Below are 18,179 nucleotides of genomic sequence, written 5' to 3'. Positions count from 1 at the left end.
TTTTAAGAAAAATTAGACCTGTAAATTGTACAGATTTAGTTATTGACCTGTTGCAAACCTCTATTCCAGAAGAGCTTGGACAGTTTGTGTAATGCAAATAGAAACAGAAAGCAGTGATTCGTAATTCCACTTGGACCAGTATTTAAACAAAAACTATACAAAGATAGGATATAGAATGTTTGATCATATCAGCCTCATTATTTTTGTAGATATGTGCTCATTCTGAAATTGATGCCTCAAACATGTTCCAAAGGGGGAATTTAAGACTAGAAATGTCAAAAAATGTCCAAAAAATATCATAAACAGGTGATGTCAGTCATGCACCCTGTACGGTGCATAATATCATAAGAAGATTCAAGGAATCTAGAGAAAGAGTGGACGTCATGTTCTCAAAAAAGGACAGGGCCATCCAGATTGTTAGGCCCAGTTCACACATACTGCGTCTGCATGGCATCAGCAATGTGGAAATTCATGCTTTTCATTTAAGCGTCCACGTTAACTGGTCAGCGCTTTCACACAGGCTGCGTGTGTGAAGCGGCAGAGTCCCAGACGGCGCACTGAAGCGGCACAGTATTTAGAGAATAGACTTGCCGCATATTTTCCCTGCACGCTGCAATGAAATAAGCCAATAAAATCAATGAAAATTAAATAGAAAACTGTATCAAACTGTATATCTTAAAAATGATATTTTTTAAATGTAATTTATTTCATGAGGAAATATGTGTTAAACGTTCTATGCTGCAGACAGATTTACCAGGCTTGAAACTTTTGCCTAATCACAAATCAGAATGCTGCCGAGGACAAACAAATATACCATTATATATTTTTATTGAGCAGAGTGGCTGATGTGACCATTTATCTGTCTGGAAACAGGAACGTGTATAACTGTCTCGCCGCTCCGCTCCGCAGCACAAACACTGTATGTATGAAAGGCCAGTGCGCTTGAGCTGTACCGCTCATGCTGTCACGTTGCTCTACACCACGTAGAGGTAGCATGTGTGAATAAGGCCGTAAAAACCAAAGCAATCCATTGTATGGGGGTGTGTTCGTTAGTAACTTGCACATTTGTGAAGGCACTTTAATGCTGAAAGGTATATTCACATTTTGGAGAAACAGTGCTGGCCCTCTAGATCGGGGTGGGGAACTGAGGGCCAGAGTCCAGCATAGTTTGGTGATTTCACACCTGGTAATTAGCTGATAAATCAGGTGTGCTTGAGCAGGAAAATCACCAAACTATGCAGGAATCTGGCCCTCCAGGACTGGAGTTCCTCACCCCTGTTCTAGACAACGTAATGTTTTCAGGCATCCATGCTTATTTCAGCATAACAACGTCAAGCCACGTTCAAATATCATTTTTTGCTGTTTTCAGTTTCAAAACAGATCAGATGGACTTTGCTAATCACTGCTTTCTCTTTTTAGCATTTCACAGTCTGTCCCAACTTTTTTGGAAGTGAGGTTTGTTTCTGGATAGACATTTTCATCATACACATTTCCTTATATTGCAGGAGTTCCAAGTCATTGAAGGCATTCTAAATGTGGGAAGTGGAGCAATCCTGTCTGTGTGTCGCTCGGTGCAGAATGGTCTTATTGACCAGAGCACGGGGCTCAGTCTCCTAGAGGCCCAGCTCATAACCTCTGAGCTCATTTTACCTGAGTTTCGCATGTGTCTGGACCTGGAGGACGCATTTAAGCACAACCTTGTGGATGGGCCCATGTATGAGCAACTACAGGACTTGAATGGAGCCAATAGATCCATCCAGGAGGCACCTTATGCATCAGAACCCTTGCCAGTGGTAGCAGCAGTGAATGAAGGGGCTATTTCTGAACGTCTAGCCATAAAGATCATTGAGATTCAGCTAGCCACTGGTGGCTTATGCGTGACGTACACTGGAGAGAGCCTAAGTCTAGAGCGGGCCTTTCAGTTCGGCCTGATTCCTCACTCTCTCTATATTAAGATTTTGGAAAGGCAGAATACGTGGAAGGATTTGATCGACCCCAACACAGCTGAAAAAGTCTCTCTTGTTCAGCTCATGCAGAGGAGCATTGTGCATGAGGAGACTGGTCTCCGCCTGCTGCCTGTGAAGCCCGGTAAAGATGGGACGATATCTCTGACATCTGGGAGGGAGATCAGCATCCTGAGGGCCGTGCATGAGGGTCTAATAGATCGAGAGACCATGCTCAGGCTGCTGAGCGCACAGCTGTTTGCTGGAGGCATAGCAGACCCTAAAACAAACCGCAAACTCACAGTAGAAGAGGCCCTATCTGAGGGCCTTATTGATCAGGACACTGCCAGTGGAATTCTGAGCCACCAAAGCAAAAATGGTGGCATCGTGGATCCACATAATGGAGCTAGACTCACAGTTGATGAAGCTGTCCAGTGCGATTTAATGAGCTCCAGAAGTGCTCTGCTAGTTCTGGAGAAGCAGAAGTGTTTCATGGGCCTCCTGTGGCCTCACTCTGGAGAGATCCTCACCGTCTCAACATCCTTACAGCATGAAATCATCACTGATAGACTGGCTTCTGAACTTCTGTGTCACCGTCATAAGATAGCAGCACTTTACATACCAGAAAACTCAGAGGTGGTTGATATTGACTCCGCCGCACGGGACGGTTTAATCGACACTTACACAAAAGATTTGTTGAAAACGTTAGAGATACCAGACACGTTCCCTGACGTCGACGATCTCAATGACAGGTTTTCGACTTGGCTGGTGATGCGTGAGGTTCAACTTGAAGGCTCTCAAAGAACCAGTGATGGAATGGAAGCTGGTGAAAGCAGCATAAGCGCCCCATCTTCCTCAGAGTCCAAGCAGTTGTTCATCTCCTATCTGATGATGAACAGCTACATGGACCCAAAATCAGGTCAGAGACTGTTGATTTTTGATGGACAGTTAAATAAAATGGCTAAAGTGCTGCTAGAAGTGTCGGACACTGGAATGAATGATGCTTCACAAGTGGATATGCATGACTCACCAGTGGATGAGAACTTTTCTGAGGATGCCCTCGAGCTTCACGCTACATGCAGTGAAGATTTGGGAATCTGGCATATTGAGAAGCCCCTCACCAAAATTTCAGAAGAAAATGACTCAGAGATCTCTGTAGATGGTGCTGATGGAAATTGCGTAAAACCTCTAGCTACTGGATCTGACAGGCTCACGTCATTTACTGAGATTAGAACAAATCGGAGGGTTCCTGAGGAAACTGCACTTCCAGACGCATCCTCTAAGTACAGCACAAATTACTCTCTCAGTGCATCAGCGCAACCCTCTATAGGCACACAGATTTCAAGTTCAGATCGCAATGATTCATCTTTTAATGAGAACTTCCCTCAGGATGCGAATGAGGTCCACATTAGTTACACTAGCGATTTGGAAATCATGCATATTGAGAAGCCCCTAGTGGGAATTCCAAAAGAGAGTAGTTTAGAGATCTCGACAGAAGGTGCTGATGAAAATGAAGGCTGTATGAAATCCCCAACTAGCGGATCTGACAGATCCACCTCAGTTTCAGGAGGAATATTTAACAATTCAACAGACAGTGGTTTAGAAAAGACCTCAATTACTGAGACAAAAGTGAAGCAGAGTGGCTCAGAGGAAGCTCCACTTTCAGGTACGCTCTCTAAGTACCATATAAATGACAATGCTAGAGCATTAGCTCAGCCTTCTGTAGGAGTGCAGATTCCACATACAGATTTACATCATTCATCCCTGGATCAGGACAACCCTCAAGATATGAATGAGTTGCACATTACTCACACTAATAATTTGGAAATCATGCATATTGAGAAGCCCCTGGCAAGGACTCCAGAAGATAGTGGTTCAGAGATGTGCATAGAAGGTGCTGTTGGAAATGAAAATCGTGTCAAATCTTTAACATCTGGATCTGACAGGCTAGCATTAGTTTCGGGAGAAATATTTGACAGTTCATCAGACAGTAGTTCAGAAAAGATCTCAATTACTGAGATAAAAATGAATCAGATTGGCTCTGAGGAGGCTGCACTTTCAGGTACGTTCTCTAAGCACCACATAAACGACACTGCTAGAACATTAGCTCAGCCTTCTGTAGGGGTGCAGATTCCACATACAGATTTCCAAGATTCATCCCTGGATCAGGACATCCCTTCGCCCTCGCTTAACATCTGTGCTGGTGATTTGGAAAACGTGCATGTTGACAAGCCACTAGTGAGAATTCCACAAGAAAAGGATTCAGGGATGTCTGTAGACGGTGCCGATGGAAATGAAGGTTGTATATCATCTCTAACTACTGGATTTGATAGGCTCACCTCAGTTAGAGGAGAAATATATAACAGTTCTTCAGCAAATGCTTCACATATGACTGTAGTTACTGAGACTAAAGCACATCACAGTGTCCCTGAGGAGACTACACTTCCACATGCATCCGCTAAGTACCAAACAACCGACACTGTCCATCCATTAGCTCAGCCTTCACATTCAGATTTGCATATTTCATCTCTGCAGGAGGACATCCCTCAAGATATAAATGAGTTGCACATTGCTCACACTAGTAATTTGGAAATCATGGATACTGAGAAACCCCTAGCGAGAATTCCAGAAAGTTGTTCAGAGATGTGCATAGAAGGTGCTGATGGAAATGAAGACTGTATGAGATCTTTAACTGCTGGATCTGACAGACTAGCATCAGTAGATGCTTCTGTAGAAACCATACTTCCAGATGCGTCCTCTAGGAACCACACAAATGATGCAGTCAGTGTATTAGCCAAGCCTTTGATTGGAATGCAAATTTCACAGTCAGATTTGCATGATTCATCTCTGGATGAGGACATCCCTCAAGATATGAATGAGTTGCACATTACTCATGCTAGTAAATTGGAAATCATGCATATTGAGAAGCCCCTAGCTACAACTCCAGAAGATAGTGGTTCAGAGATGTGCATAGAAGGTGCTGATGGAAATGAAGACTATATGAGATCTTTAACTTCTGGATCTGACAGGTTATCATTAATTTCAGAAGAAATATTTAACAGTTCATCAGAGAAAGGCTCACGTAAGTCTTTAGTTGCTGAGATGAAAATGAGCCATAGTGCTTCTGCAGAAACCATACTTCCAGATGCATCCACTAAGAACCACACGAACGATGCTGTCGGTGTATTCACCAAGCCTTTTATTGGAAAGCAGATTTCACATTCAGATTTGCATGATTCATCTCTGCCTAAGGACATCCCTCAGGATGTGAATGAGGTTTGCATTACTCATACTAGTGATTTGGCAAACATGCATATTGGGAAGCCCCTAGCAAGAATTCCAGAAGAGAGCAGTTTAGAGACCTCTATAGAGGGTGCTGATGTAAATGAAGATAGTATGGAATCTCTAACAGCTGGATCTGACAAACTAGCATCAGTTTCAGGAGAAATATTTAACAGTTCTTCAGAAAATGGCTCACATATCGAGGCTAAAGCAAATCAGAGTGCCTCAGAGGAAACTACACTTTCAGATGCAACTACTAAGTACCACACAAATGGCTCTATTGTTACATTAGCTCAGCCTGCTACAGGAACACAGATTTCACATTTAGATTTGTGTAGTTCGTCTCTGGATGAGGACATCCCTCAAGATGGGAATGAGCTTCACATTACTCATACTAGTGATTTGGAAGTCATGAATATTGAGAAGCCTCTAGCAAGAATTCCAGAGGAGAGTGGTTTAGAGACCTCTACAGAGGGTGCTGATGGAAATGAAGATAGTATGGAATCTCTAACAGCTGGATCTGACAAGCTAGCATCAGTTTCAGGAGGAATAATTAACAGTTCATCAGAAAATGTCTCACATGTAGAGATTAAGGCAAATCAGAGTGCCTCAGAGGAAACTACAGTTTCAGATGCATCCACTAAGTACAACACAAATGACATACAGATTTCATATTTCGATTCGCGTAATTCATCTCTAGATGAGGACGTCGCTCAAGATGGGGATGAGCTTCACATTAATCACACTAGTGATTTTGAAAGCATGCATATTGAGAAGCCTCTAGCAAGAATTCCAGAAGAGAGTGTTTTAGAGATCACTGAAGAGGGTGCTGATGGAAGCGAACTTTGCATAAAACCTCTAACTACTGGACCGGACAGTCCCATGTCAATTTCAGGAGAAATGTTTAGCAACTTATCTGAGAATTGTTCTCATAAAGCTTCAATTACTGAGGTGAAAATGAGTCAGAGTGGGCCTGAGGAAACTACACTTTCAGACGTATTCCCTAACTACCAAACCAATGATGTGGACAGTACAGTTGCTCAGCCTTCTGCGGGAAATCAGATTTCACATTCAGATTTGTATGATTCATCTCTGGACGATCAAGGCTTAAAAGAGTTGCACATTTCTCACACTAGTGATGTGGAAATCATGCATATTGATAAACCCCTAGCGAGAATTCCAGCAGACAGCAGTTTAGAGATCTCAATAGAGGGTGCTGATGCAAGTGAAGATCGCCTGAAATCTTTCATTTCTGGATCAGTTTCAGGAGGAATATTTAACAATTCCTTAGATGATGGTTCACATACGGCTTCAATTACTGAGGTTAAAGCAATTCAGAGTGCCTCTGAGGAAACTACACTTTTAGATGCATCCTCCAAGCAGCATACAAGCGCCACTGCCAAAACCATAACTCAGACCTCTGCAGGAGTGCAGAGTTCACATTCAGATTTACAGGATTCATCTCTGGACAAGAATGTTCCTCAGGATGTTCACATTACGCACACTAGTGATTTAGAAATAATGCATATTGAGAAGCCCCTAGTGACAATCCCAGAAGACAGTGGTGTAGAGATGACTATAGAGGGTGCTACTGGAAATGAAGTTTGCGTTAAATCTCTAATTACTGGGCCGGACGATGTAGTGTCAGTTCCAGGAGAAATGTTTAATAATTCAGCCAAGAATTGTTCACTTAAAGCTTCAGTTACTGACATAAAAACGAATCAGAGTGGTCCTGAGGAAACTACACAATCAGACGCATTCCCTAACTACCAGACAAATGATACTATCAGCACATTAGCTCAACCTTCGATGGGAATCCAGATTTCACACCCAGATTTGCATCATTCATCTCTCGATGAGAACATCCCTCAGGATGTTAGTGAGGTTTACATTACTCACTCCAGTGATTTGGAAAACATGGATGCTGGTAAGACCCTCGAAAGAATTCCGGAAGGGAGTGATTTAGAGACCTCTATAGAGCATACGGGTGGAAATGAAGATCGTATGAAATCTACTGGGTCTGCCAAACTCATCTCAGGTTCAGGGGAAAAACTTAACACTTCCCTGGACAACAGTTCACATAAGACCTCGATTATTGAGATGGAAACAAATCAGAGTGCCTTTGAGGAAGCTGCAAGTCTAGATGCATCCTCTAAGTACCTCATAAAAGATGCTGACCATACATTAGTTCAACCTTCTGTAGAAGTTTGTTATGAATCTGCCGCTGAAACAACCTTGCTTTCAAAAGTAGATGTCAATCAAGAACAGCTTAATCATACAGAAAAAACAGGCCAAGCAGAAGAGCCTGCAGACTGTTCCGTACTGTCCACCGAAGTAGATAAAATGCTGAGATGACCTCTGAACACCCACAATGTGAAGTCACGTGGAATGACAAGCTTGAGAGAGCCTGTGCGGTTCATCTTCTGAGGGCCCAAGTAGAAGAAGGAGGCATTTTAGATGTCACATCTGGAAAGAGATATGACCTTAATGCTGCTGTTGATAAGGGCCTGATCGACGAACAGACTGTGTTAGAGTTACTCGTGCTACAACTTCAACAAGATGATGTTGTAGGAAATCCCGCTATCGCAATGTCAGTGCTAAGACAAGCTGTGCTACAAGGCTCAATATCACCTCGGGTGGCCTTGCAGATCATGGAGCAGCAGAACCTGCTAGGTGGCTTCTATGACCCCACTTCTGGGAAAACTATCGGTGTTACCGAGGCCTGGGAGATGGGCCTGATTACTGATGACCTTAGCAGCAGTGTTCTTCACTCAGAACCAGTTCGGAAGGCCATCATTGATCCAGAGGGGAAGTGCATCCGCAGTGTCTCTGACGCGCACTGCCTGGGCATGTTGGATGATGAGGAGGCTGAGAATATGCAACAGGAGCGTAACCAAAAGATTGACCTCCATGGTGAGCAATTCGGTGAAGAAAGGCCAAGTGCTGAAAACGAAGTGGAAAGATTGGAGAAGCTCACTCGTCAACAAACAGATAGAACACAGATGGTCAACAGTCTGAGCTCATCATTAAAGACAGTTAGCGATACCCCTACTAAGACCTTTGCAGCAAATGATAGTGATCCAGGGACAGAGAATGTGGTTGATCACATTGTTCACACCAAAGATTCACAGGACCCCCAAAATTTGGACCTTGAAGCTGATAGAAATTCCATGCTGTTTGGGAATGTAACCCAAAAAGAGGCAGAGAAGGATGGGGTTTCTTACGATGCATTGCACAAAGTTCCTTTAGACAATGAGGCAGCAGTAAACCTGATGGTAAGCCCTGTTCAGAGCGACTCTGGGATATCCTGCTCGTCGCAAAGTGATATTTGCTCAGATGAACGGTTCAGTTTACTGAACTTGGGTCAGATCAGCGACTCACAGCAAACGGCAAGAACACCCACCAGCGATGGATATTCTACACACTTAAAAACTTTACTGTCAGAAGATGAAGACGTCAATAGAGTAAAGGATCATCAGCCATCTTTATCCTCAGGTGCCACATTGTCTCAGTCAGCGGAGCAGAGAGATATGGAGAAGACAAGTCAAAATGAGCAACATCTGGACCTGAATGTACTGCCTCATTCACAAAATGGTCAAAGAAAGATGAATAAGGAAGATCCTGATCGGTGTTCAGTTCTAGAGAATAGCATAAGTGTGGGAAGACCTGAGCATGAAAGCAAGTCAGATGAAGCCAAGAGCTCCGAAATGTCCCAATCCAGTCATGTTGGAATTATTGACCGTAGGGATGATTTTGACTCTGCTGCCAGTGTTGAAACATCTAAATTTATGGACATCTCACAAGCTTTCTCCAGAGACACTACACCAGTGGTGACACCCTTGACATTGTTGCCAGATGTAACTCTGAGCAACACTGAAAGTGGAGATACCAATAACTCAAAGCAATTAGTTGAGCACCCCACCCAGTCTTCCTTCCAGGCCCCAGATAAAGCAGAGTCAGCTGCCATCGACTCCAAGATGCCTAAATCAGACTCCTCCATTGCAGTTATCAGCATATATGAAACAACTGGTTCCCAAAATGCATCAGATAAAATTGTGGAATCAGAATCACCCCCAGCTCACAATGTAGGAATACAGCCATCAAACTCTGCTGAATTGCAGCCAGATACTGTGTTACCGAATTCATCTGACAAAAGTCAGCTTAATTTTAATACATCTCACGACACAGACAGTGTTGAACCATGCAGTGGAGATGCTTTGTATCCAAAGCCTTCAAAGACACAAGAGTTGAGGGAGGTTCCCCCTAAAAGTGACGCCAGCTCCTATTTCAGTGAAGGGCAGAGTGAGAATGAGATCCAGAGAACCCAGACTGAAGCCCTTGACAGCATTGTTCACCTCATCCAGCATGCCATGCAAGGTGGATCCACTGAGCCTGTCCTTCAATGCCTTGTTGAAAGCAAAGATCCAGATTTGCTGCAAGACTTGAAGAAGCATGAGAGAATGAATCCAGAAAGTGAGTGTGGTGATGGTCATGAACAAAGGCTTCCGGTGCTAACGCAGTCTCAGCTTCTGGAGGTGTTTCAGGGAATTTCTGAGTGCAAAGACCCAACAGTCCTGAAAGCACTCTTTGGGAACCTCAGTGGTCTCCTGAAAAGCACATCTCAGTCTGGCACATGTTCAGAAAGTGCCGAGACGGAGGCCACAGCTACGAGTGAAGTCTGTAAAGATGATGTCTTTCAATCAGTTTTGTCTCAGCAGTCCTTTGAGACAACATCAACAACCCCTGAGAATGTGGAGGAGGACCCAGTCACACCCAGAGTGAGTCAACTTGAAGTAAATTTGTACTACAATTTAGATCAGACGTAGTATGTAATGTAGTAATGCAGTTGACGTAGTATGTAAATATTGTTTCTAAATATGTCGTTCACTCCCCAGTCTGTACATGAAAAGTAAGCTGCAAAAATAGCTTGTTTTGAATGCATTGTTTTTTGTGATGTAACAAAAACCAACACATTTACATATATACAATTATTAGCTTGCATAAGCTTATAGCTTATAGCTCTTTAGCCCCGCCCATTCACTTTAAAACATATATATATACATATGCCAATCCTCATTTTTCTGGCTTTTTTATGATAAAACACCACAAAAAATGGTATCTTGGCAAGTAAAATTACTATAAATCTAGTTAACTTATAAATAACATTTTTATTTTTAGATTGTTGTAACATTATTATTAGATTATTTAACTTGCATCTAGATTATCTCACTTTGCTGACAAATAATATTCCTTGTTTCAGTCATATTAAACCGAGCACATTATCTGTCAGTGGTGAAATAATTCCATTTGATAAAATCACTTAAAACAAGTAAAGAAATGTGTAGAATTAATTTAAATAATCTTATAATAAGCTTACAAAATTAGATATATTAGATATAGTGATGTGATTTATGGTGCCAGGATACCATTTTTTGCTGTGTTTTAATGCAAAAAGTGAGAAAAAGGTGTTTTAACAGTTTGGTATTAGTACATATTATTAGAACCGACAGGATAAATATGTGTCTTCATTTCTATATTTTACAGAGATATTCCACTCAGCATTATTTGGAGTGCATTGGAAAACTCCAGGACCACCATGATGCTCTTGAGGATATTAGAAACGATTTGTTGACCCAGGGCCCTTTGACTACTGACCTTGAGGGTTTACACTGTCAGCTACAAGAAGCTCAGGTTTGTCCATCAGCAAATACATGAAACCTTTTTTGCCTACTTTCTTGAGACTTTCTCTGTCCGCTTAGGTGCTTGGGCATGTTTGCGTCTCTCTCCGTTCTGTTTCTCATTCCTTTTTTTTGTTTTGTCTAATCCCACACATTTTGTTTCTAGTCTTTGGAGACACAGCTTGCTGCTTTTCCTGGCATTTTAACCTCAGATTTGGGGAGAGCTGAACTGCTTCTAAACTCTGCTGATGAGCTCACCCCCACGCAGATCCACCAGGATTTGGCTGCAGCCTTTGTAGATTTGCAAAATACTTTCTCAGATGTTTGCCAGTTATCAGCTGAGCGAAGTAGTGCGATTCTTCAGGCCATTGACGCAGCGAAGGTCAGTGTCTGAGAAAGTGGACAGTGTTCCTCTTGGATTAGAAGAAATAGCCACAGTGGTGACAGAACTCAGGGATTTGGCTTTGATGGAAAGGTCATAAGTTCACTGTCCATGTGTGAATGTGTTTCAGACAAATTTGGAGTCCACATATCAGGATCTTCTCAGCCGCCTTGACAAACTGTCAGCTTGTATTGAAGATAATTATGAGATGGTATGTAAGCTTGACATCATGAACACTGATGACCTGGAGACAGTTAAATACAGGATTCAGCAAAATAAGGTAACTTTTTAAATCCTGCAGATTTATTAGTCAAAGGCAAACTAGCTCATTTTGTTCTGTGGTTCCCGTTCATCTGTGAAATGAATTTAAATTATTGTAAAATGAATCTACAAATAAATTGTTAAAGTTAATCTTAAGATAAAAATCTTAAGATTTTTGTTTGAAAAGAGTACAATGTTAGGTTTTTAACCGTGGGTCACTGACAAATAATATTATTTGAAACAATAAATTAAAACATTCTTATTAAAAATGCACTTGCTGATACATTTTGTATTAGCAAGAATCTATTAACTATAGTGATTTTTGTTTTTTTAGCTGTTATAGTAGTACAGAGTGAGTTTTTTATTTATTTATTTTTTGGGGGGGGGTTACCACCCAGACATGTGGTGTAACCTAAAACTCACTGTCAGGTGGCACAACCACACATTACTGAAACTACTACACACTACCGAAAACATGTATAAACTGGCCTCTGTACTTGAACCCTAAGCTCAAGTTTATACATACAGCCATCTGCAAAATTTGGATATACCCATCAAACATTTTGTCGATTTTCTAACTTAAATGTGAAATAGCTTTTGCACAGGACAAATTTTATTTATTTTTTTCCTCAATATGCTAAATTCAGCAAATAAACAGCAATTGTGCATTAAAATGTACAGAAGTGTGTTCTCTGTGGAGGGTATATTAACTTATTGTCACTTAGAAGAACAACAAAAGCTAAAATTTGATCAGGGGTGTTTAAACTTTTGCATAGGACTATACATTTGTTCAAATAAATACGCAGTATCATAATAGCAAATATGATAGTTTGTGGTCTTCATGGGGTCACATCACGTAATTTAGTAAACTGAACCAGCCTAACATGACTCAGAAGTGTTAAAGTCCTGTGTTGTTGGTTTTGCTGTGTGATTTTAAAGGATGTATGAAATATAAAAACATTCCAATCGTATTTTATTTATGACCAGTCAACACTTTTTAATACCTTATGTATTATTAATGTGCATATGTGGGCGTACAGTCATGCTACTTTACATTTGGGAAGCATTAACACGTTATACAACAGTTAGTTCCAGCCATGCAAGCTGACTGGTTGAGAAACGTTCTAACACAAAAACTAGCACTCCGCTGAGACGCCGTTGCTAAGCAACGACTTTGACAGCTGTAGGAGACGCTCAAGCCATTTGAACGTTTTTACTTCTAACTTTGCCACAAACAGAAAATGGACACTTCTAAGATCACATTTGACCGACAGCCGATTTGGTCAGACTCTGAAGATGAGACGACACTAAATTTCCCAAACTGTCATCACCACTGAGCAGCTTTTCAGTCGGCAGCTGTGACAGAAGAACAGCTAAACAACCTGGAATCAGCCAGAAATGAACCCAACACCATTCGCCAAACTAAATGGGCTGTAAGATGCTTTACAGACTGGCTGGAACAAAACAACATTAATACTGATCTGGCAAAAAATGACAAAACTGAGCTGAACTTGATATTGCGGCAGTTTTATGACTCAGCGGAGTTCGTTACTCTGACGTAGCAACAAGCTGCTCGTTAAGGAACTATAATTTGGCTGAAGGAACTGCGAACAGTAAAGCATATTAAACGCCGCGTTCACGGCCCAGTTTATTAATTTATTACTTTATTTATTTAACTGTTGTATAAAAGCAATAGAACACTCGAGGAGTGTGTTATCGCCAATAACACCACGGCTGTGATGATCTACAGCAACCAAATCAGAGCCGTGATGTAATTTCGCGATAACACACTCCCTCTCGTGTTATATTGCTTGAACATATGTTTTATGTTTATGCATGTATTTACTAAATTATTTGACAGGAAATTTATTTGGAGACTGAAAATGCACATCATGTCGCTGACCATATACACATTTAAAACTTATTTGCTCTTCCTCTCATTCAGGACCTGGAAAAGAACCTATCTGGAACTGGACAGCATTTGGAAGATACAGCTTTTGATGTCCAGTACTTTATCTCTGAGCACGCGCAGTTCCTGAGTCCGGCTCAGAACAGACAGCTACTGAAATCTCTCAGTGCCACACAGAGGGCCTTTAAGGAGCTGATGGACAGAGTGTTCACTCAGAGACACACACTGGACCTCCACCTGGAGATCCGTGAAGATGAGAGTCTGCAGCAGGTTTGCGTGACTCTGCATCCTGCTGGGCTTTATTGAGAACGAATGAATTGATTTTGAAAATGCATTCGATGTATTAAGCCTCTAATATTTTGGTATTTATTTAGGTATTTAATTAATATTTTTGTGATGTATTGCAAACTGACATTGACCGAATGTCCAGATGTCATCTGTCTGTCTTTGCATGAGATTTTAACAACACAAAAAGGCCATTGCTTGATCACAGCCTGATATCTTACTCTTTTCTGATCGCATTCACCTTCTAGGCTTGAAGGAATCAGCTCTTACTCCAGAGGACCAAAATTTGACACTGTGTATCTTCTGTGGAATGCTTTCCAACACGTCAGCACTAACACAGCCAAGAGAACTTCTACCTGTCTGCTTTTGTCTTTGTCATTTTGGCCCAATAACTGAGCCTTTTGGATGGCTAGCATGTTTACAGCATACTCAGATGTGTTGTCATTGTGTAATCATAACTGTTAACTTGACAGAACGTTTTTTAAAGAATCTTCTTTTTTAAAACTGTTCTTTTTGCTGCTAGACTGCAGCGGAAAAGCAGAAGGAGTTTGTAGCCAAGCTTCAGGAGATGTGTGATGACCTAACACAGACTGAGAACCGTCTCATTGGCCACCAGCAACAAGCAGTACTGGCGAAGAGCGTGGGAGACCTCCAGCAGTACCAGCAAGAGCACCAGGTCTGTACACTGATCTCTTTTACTGAGAAAAACACTATCAGTGTGTCCCAATTCAGAGGCTGCATCCTTCGAAGGCTGAACCGAAATGAGACCGTCTGCTCTGCGGCGGATTTCCTGTTTGCATCACAGTATTCTTGTTCCAGCCCTCACTGTTGCATCACGAAACGCCGCTCCTGTCAAGTTCTTTTTAAGTTCTTTGAGGATGGAGCCAGAAACTTTGATGTTTGGCATTTTTTCATTTATTTAATTTAAGTGTCTCCTCAGCCGCCGTTCGCTCCTCTGCTGATGCCGCCATGTTCTTGAATCCTCGCCGGCACACAGTAAACCTCAGGATATGTTGGCTGGTGAAGGATCCACTCACTGGATCCTTCGTTGCCATGGAAAAGAAGGACACATTTCTGGGCCACATATGAAGGGGCCTTTGAAATAGGACAGACTAGTCGCGCCGCTGTGACACATTCTGCCTTCAAATGCAGCCTCTGAAGGATGCAGCCCCTGAATTGGGACACAGCTATTGTGTACCTGTGTTCAACTTGTCTATCTGTTGAGGATCCGTAGTTTTATTGGTAGTAAATCACAGACTGTTATAAAACACAGTGTTTCCTTTGGCTGATCAGGCTTTGCAGAAAGACATCCAGGCTAATGCAAGTGCCTTGAATGAAGTCATCAGCAGCACTAAGAAGTTCCTGGAGGAGAATCGGAGCAAACTCACACCAGAGCAGATCGCCGCTATTGAGCTCAAGTTGGAAGAGGCTAAGAGCAAGGCCAATATGCTTAACCAGAGAGCAGAGGAGTCCAGGAAAGATCTGGAGAAAGTTGTGACGACAGCTATCAAACAGGAGACAGAGAAGGTTCGAATGCATTCATTAGTGTTGTTTTTAGAACTTTACATATTATATTAAGTCAGAAGTCATCATCAACAAATCAACAAAAACAAACACATAACAAACACATCACTTAGTTTAAGGCCCTTTAGGTTAGTACAATGTCATTAACGTATATAAAACAGATCAAATAATTTGTCATCTTTCCAATAATTCTAATAATTTCTAAATGTTCAAGCATTGTTTTAGAAATATTATCAGTGTTCATGCATGTCTGTCTCTATGTAGGTAGCCTTCAAATAAAGTATTACTGATTGACTGATATTTCAAATTGATATTTGATGATGTATTTGTTGTACTTTGGAAAAGCAAAATCTTTAGACTGGGCTACTGCTCTAACATATGACTATTTTATGTATTTGCAGACTGCATTTAAATGTGTAAGAAAGTAAATGCAGCCTCTTTCTACATTTTGAATTGTTTATGTGTCAGCATCAGCCCCTAATTCCTATATTGGTGCGTCCCTCAACTACATAACACAGTACTGAGGTCAGTTTTACCCAGAAAATCATCATCTTTGTGTTCAGGTTGCAGCCGTGGAGCAGCTTGAAGAGAGCAAAAACAAGATTGAGGGTCTTTTAGACTGGATATCCAACATTGGGAAAGAGAAAGAGATGGGAGGAATGCAAAAAGACCAAGTGTCCAAACAGAATGGAAACATGGCAGTAGACACTCAAGGAAAAAGACTGATTGGACAGGAGGATGATCCTAACGGAAATGAACTGGACAGCACAGATAATAGCCCAGAATGGTCAGGAGGAAGTGAAGACAGCAAAGAGTTGGATCTAGACCAGCAGTATGAGAGGGTTAAGGTAAGCTGACGATGCCCATTTGGACAGAAAACTGAGTTTACATTATATAAGAAAGAACTGCTCAGAATAAATTGCTTAATGTGTAATGTGTAGCTTAGTATGCTTGCTATAGCCCAGTGCTGTAATTCATAGATCTGTGCAGAAAGTATGTTTTATTCTATTATTTTGGAATTGTCAAAAATAGTTTTGACAATTTTATACCATTACGGCAGATGAATTTGTGTTATATATGTCCCTAAGGACCCCTAGGTATGTAAAAACGGTTAGTGAAGCACCCAGACATACAGGGGTTAGAGGATTTTCTAATATAGTAATTAGTTTCCGAAATGAAAAATTGTGTGGGAAAATAAAATACACAAGCCTGCAGATGTCATATTCTATTCTCACTCTACAGGCTCATCACCAGGAGATCCTTTCCCAGCAGCAGGACTTGATTATTGCCACCCAGTCAGCACAGGCTCTGCTGGACAAGCAGGCAGAAGTTCTGTCTCCTGCTGAGAAAGAGAAGCTCCAGAGGAACATCCAGGAGCTCAGGGGGCGCTACGAGGCCTCGCTGACCCGGGCTGAGCAGCAGATGAAGCAGGTGCAGAGCGTACAGGAGGAACTGCGGAAGTTCAAGGGCGACTGTGTAGAGTTTGAGAGCTGGCTGCAGCAGGCTCAGGAGCAGGTGGAAGAGCTGGGAGCTCCTGCTGGCCAATTGGAGGTTCTGCAAGAGAAACTTCAAAAGCAAAAAAGCTTCTATGAGGACGTGATCTCCCACAAGGGAGACCTGCGTTTCATCACCATCTCAGGCCAGAAGGTGCTGGATGTGGCCAAGACCTGCAGCCAGGGTGAGTCTGGAGATAAAGAGGCACTGCCGGAGGTGGACACCTCAGGAACGTGTGCTGCAGTGAAGGAGAAGCTGGACTCTGCTACCGCTCAATACAAAGCCCTGCACACCCAGGTATGTGTGGAGTTACCACTACCTCCCCAATTATAGCCGACCAGCTAAGAAATGTTTGGCGTCTGTAGTTTGCAATTACCAGGCTGATGTGGCCAACCAGTAATTGAAGCTTATAGTCCACCAGTAAGCATTTGGCATAACAGCATCCCATAAGCCATGGCTCACTCGCCTCAAACTGTGTTGAGCTGCAAGGTAAACTCATACAGACTTGCTTATATGGTTTTTGACACAGTATGACTTACTGCCATCCACGCTGTATGTCCAAAAGCCTTCTAGTGAGTGAATTAGGCTACTTTAAGGTCACCCATTGCTGATGCATCGACCAATCTGGAGCAGCCGCACATAAGTCTAAGGTCACCATGCCCAGTGCGAAGCTAGAGGGGTATAAAGCCCCCCCAGCATTGGGCTGTGGAGCAGTGGAGCTGTGTTCTCTGGAGTGATGAAGCTCCAACCTTTGGGATGAGTTTAAGTGATACAGAACTAATCATCCAACATCAGTACCTGACCTCACTAAAGCTCAATCAAATCCTCACAGCAATGTTCCAGCAGCCTTCACAGAAGAGTAGAGGCTGTTACTGCAGCAAAAGAGCCAGTTAGTTTGCATCTAAAATTGATCTAGAACACCTTGATTTCTGTAAACTGTACCTGCTATGAGGGCTAAACAACCATTTACAGCCAATCACAGCACATGTGGTAATCATTGGGGTCCAAGTACTATGGTGCCGGTGTAAGGGCCTAGCCTGCGCTGCCGGCTGCCAGCAGGGGGCGACAGCGGTGAGGTGCCGTAAGTTCAGGGAACTCCAAATCCCAGAAGCCCTCGGGCTGATTAGGCCCAACCTGGCACGTCTGTGGACTCCTCTGCTTAAGGCTGTGGCAAACAGCAGCCCTTTGTCACACCTGTGTAGAGGGGTGACTAGTACGGGCTCTGAGCCACCTCAACTCCAACGTGCACAATCACCAAATTCACACTCAATCACCTCAGTAAATTCATTCAAGACTCTTTTTCATGGGTTTTCCTCCCTGCACTTGGGTCCGCCTCCCTGTCGTCCCATAACAGCCATTAGAATACTAATGTTGGGCACCTACACATTGACCTTTTGACCTTAGTTTGATTAAGCTACAGA

At 42.3% G+C, this 18,179-nt stretch overlaps 1 protein-coding gene across 1 annotated transcript in view; it reads left to right on the top strand.

The window, feature by feature from the left end:
• The window catches only part of dst (dystonin), a 277,698-nt gene that overhangs the window by 163,010 nt on the left and 96,509 nt on the right, over positions 1–18,179 (top strand). The window contains 10 exon segments of the mRNA XM_036573677.1: positions 1,506–7,580; positions 7,583–10,003; positions 10,770–10,916; positions 11,070–11,285; positions 11,416–11,565; positions 13,492–13,725; positions 14,264–14,416; positions 15,034–15,267; positions 15,828–16,112; positions 16,507–17,055. Of these exon segments, the coding sequence (XP_036429570.1) occupies positions 1,506–7,580; positions 7,583–10,003; positions 10,770–10,916; positions 11,070–11,285; positions 11,416–11,565; positions 13,492–13,725; positions 14,264–14,416; positions 15,034–15,267; positions 15,828–16,112; positions 16,507–17,055 (10,464 nt within the window).

This window comes from Colossoma macropomum, unplaced genomic scaffold (genome assembly GCF_904425465.1).
Source record: "Colossoma macropomum unplaced genomic scaffold, Colossoma_macropomum, whole genome shotgun sequence".
Taxonomy (NCBI): domain Eukaryota; kingdom Metazoa; phylum Chordata; class Actinopteri; order Characiformes; family Serrasalmidae; genus Colossoma; species Colossoma macropomum.
The sequence above is the reverse complement of the archived record's forward strand: the minus strand, read 5'-3'. Positions and strand labels throughout refer to the sequence as shown.